Raw genomic sequence first — 1,034 nt, forward strand, 5'->3', positions numbered from 1 at the left:
CTGGTCAAAGAGGGTTTTAATCCTGTCAGTTGTATTTCTGATCAACTGTACGTTTTGAATCATGAAAAGGATGCCTATGAAGTACTTGACGCACTGAAGTATCAAGACATTATAGAAGGGCGAATGAATATATAAAATGGAGGTTAGTTTGTGTTTATTTTATGTGGTTGTTGTCATTATGAATATTATTTCTATAATTTTTTTCTATTTTATCGTTGAATAAGTTGAACTCGCTGCCAGTATTTATTTTTTGATATTTATATATTGAGCAGCAGAACAACGGTGATCTGCCTGAACATCAATATATATATATATATATATATATATATATATATATATTGATGTTCCGTTAAATCACTGATGGTATGCTGATCAATAGATAAATTTAAAAAAATAAATACTGGCAGCGAGTTCAACTTATTCAACGATAAAATAGAAAAAAATTATAGAAATAATATTCATAATGACAACAACCACATAAAATAAACACAAACTAACCTCCATTTTATATATTCATTCGCCCTTCTATAATGTCTTGATACTTCAGTGCGTCAAGTACTTCATAGGCATCCTTTTCATGATTCAAAACGTACAGATGATCAGAAATACAACTGACAGGATTAAAACCCTCTTTGACCAGCTCTGGCTTGCGCACTTTGTGTTGGCTCTGAAATAATATTTTAAATAGCGTATATATGAATATGATTAAAAGTAAATCAACTTAATGGCTTCATCGTTTTTTTGCTGCCCACTTATTGGCTTTGCGGAAAGCGATATGTATGCACATATTTGTCAATAAATATGGCCATTTGCCCTCGCAATGGATTCATGTCTACAACGGAATTTGCTATCTTTATAGCTGCAAATTATGACAGACCTATGTATCCTGAAAAATACCGAAAGATGAGTAATGGGATGAAAATGTTTTTTCCACATCTCAACCCAGTGATCTGACAAAATACACCACGGGTGATTGTGCGATTGATCTTCTGATCCAGCCATTCTCTTCTGGGGTGTGAAATTTTCACCTATCC

General features: G+C 32.8%; 1 protein-coding gene across 1 annotated transcript; it reads right to left on the reverse strand.

Annotated features, from left to right (window-relative positions):
• Positions 1–505: 505 nt before the first annotated feature.
• On the reverse strand, positions 506–1,002 carry Tsp_15799 (long-chain fatty acid transport protein 4). Its single transcript, XM_003367810.1, has 2 exons — positions 898–1,002; positions 506–667 (listed from the first exon to the last, which is right to left on the reverse strand). The coding sequence occupies exons 1-2, from the start codon at positions 1,000–1,002 to the stop codon at positions 506–508; spliced, it is 267 nt and encodes an 88-aa protein (XP_003367858.1).
• Positions 1,003–1,034: the final 32 nt, after the last annotated feature.

Source organism: Trichinella spiralis, assembly GCF_000181795.1.
Source record: "Trichinella spiralis strain ISS 195 chromosome Unknown Scfld3644, whole genome shotgun sequence".
NCBI classification, from domain to species: Eukaryota; Metazoa; Nematoda; class Enoplea; order Trichinellida; family Trichinellidae; genus Trichinella; species Trichinella spiralis.

What these genes read in the sequence shown, in the direction of transcription:
- Tsp_15799 (XM_003367810.1), bottom strand. Translation starts at nt 1,002, where the DNA reads ATGGCTGGATCAGAAGATCAATCGCACAATCACCCGTGGTGTATTTTG. An exon ending in ATCCCATTACTCATCTTTCG is followed by an intron (nt 668 to 897) that starts GTATTTTTCAGG and finishes ATATTATTTCAG; the next exon opens with AGCCAACACAAAGTGCGCAA.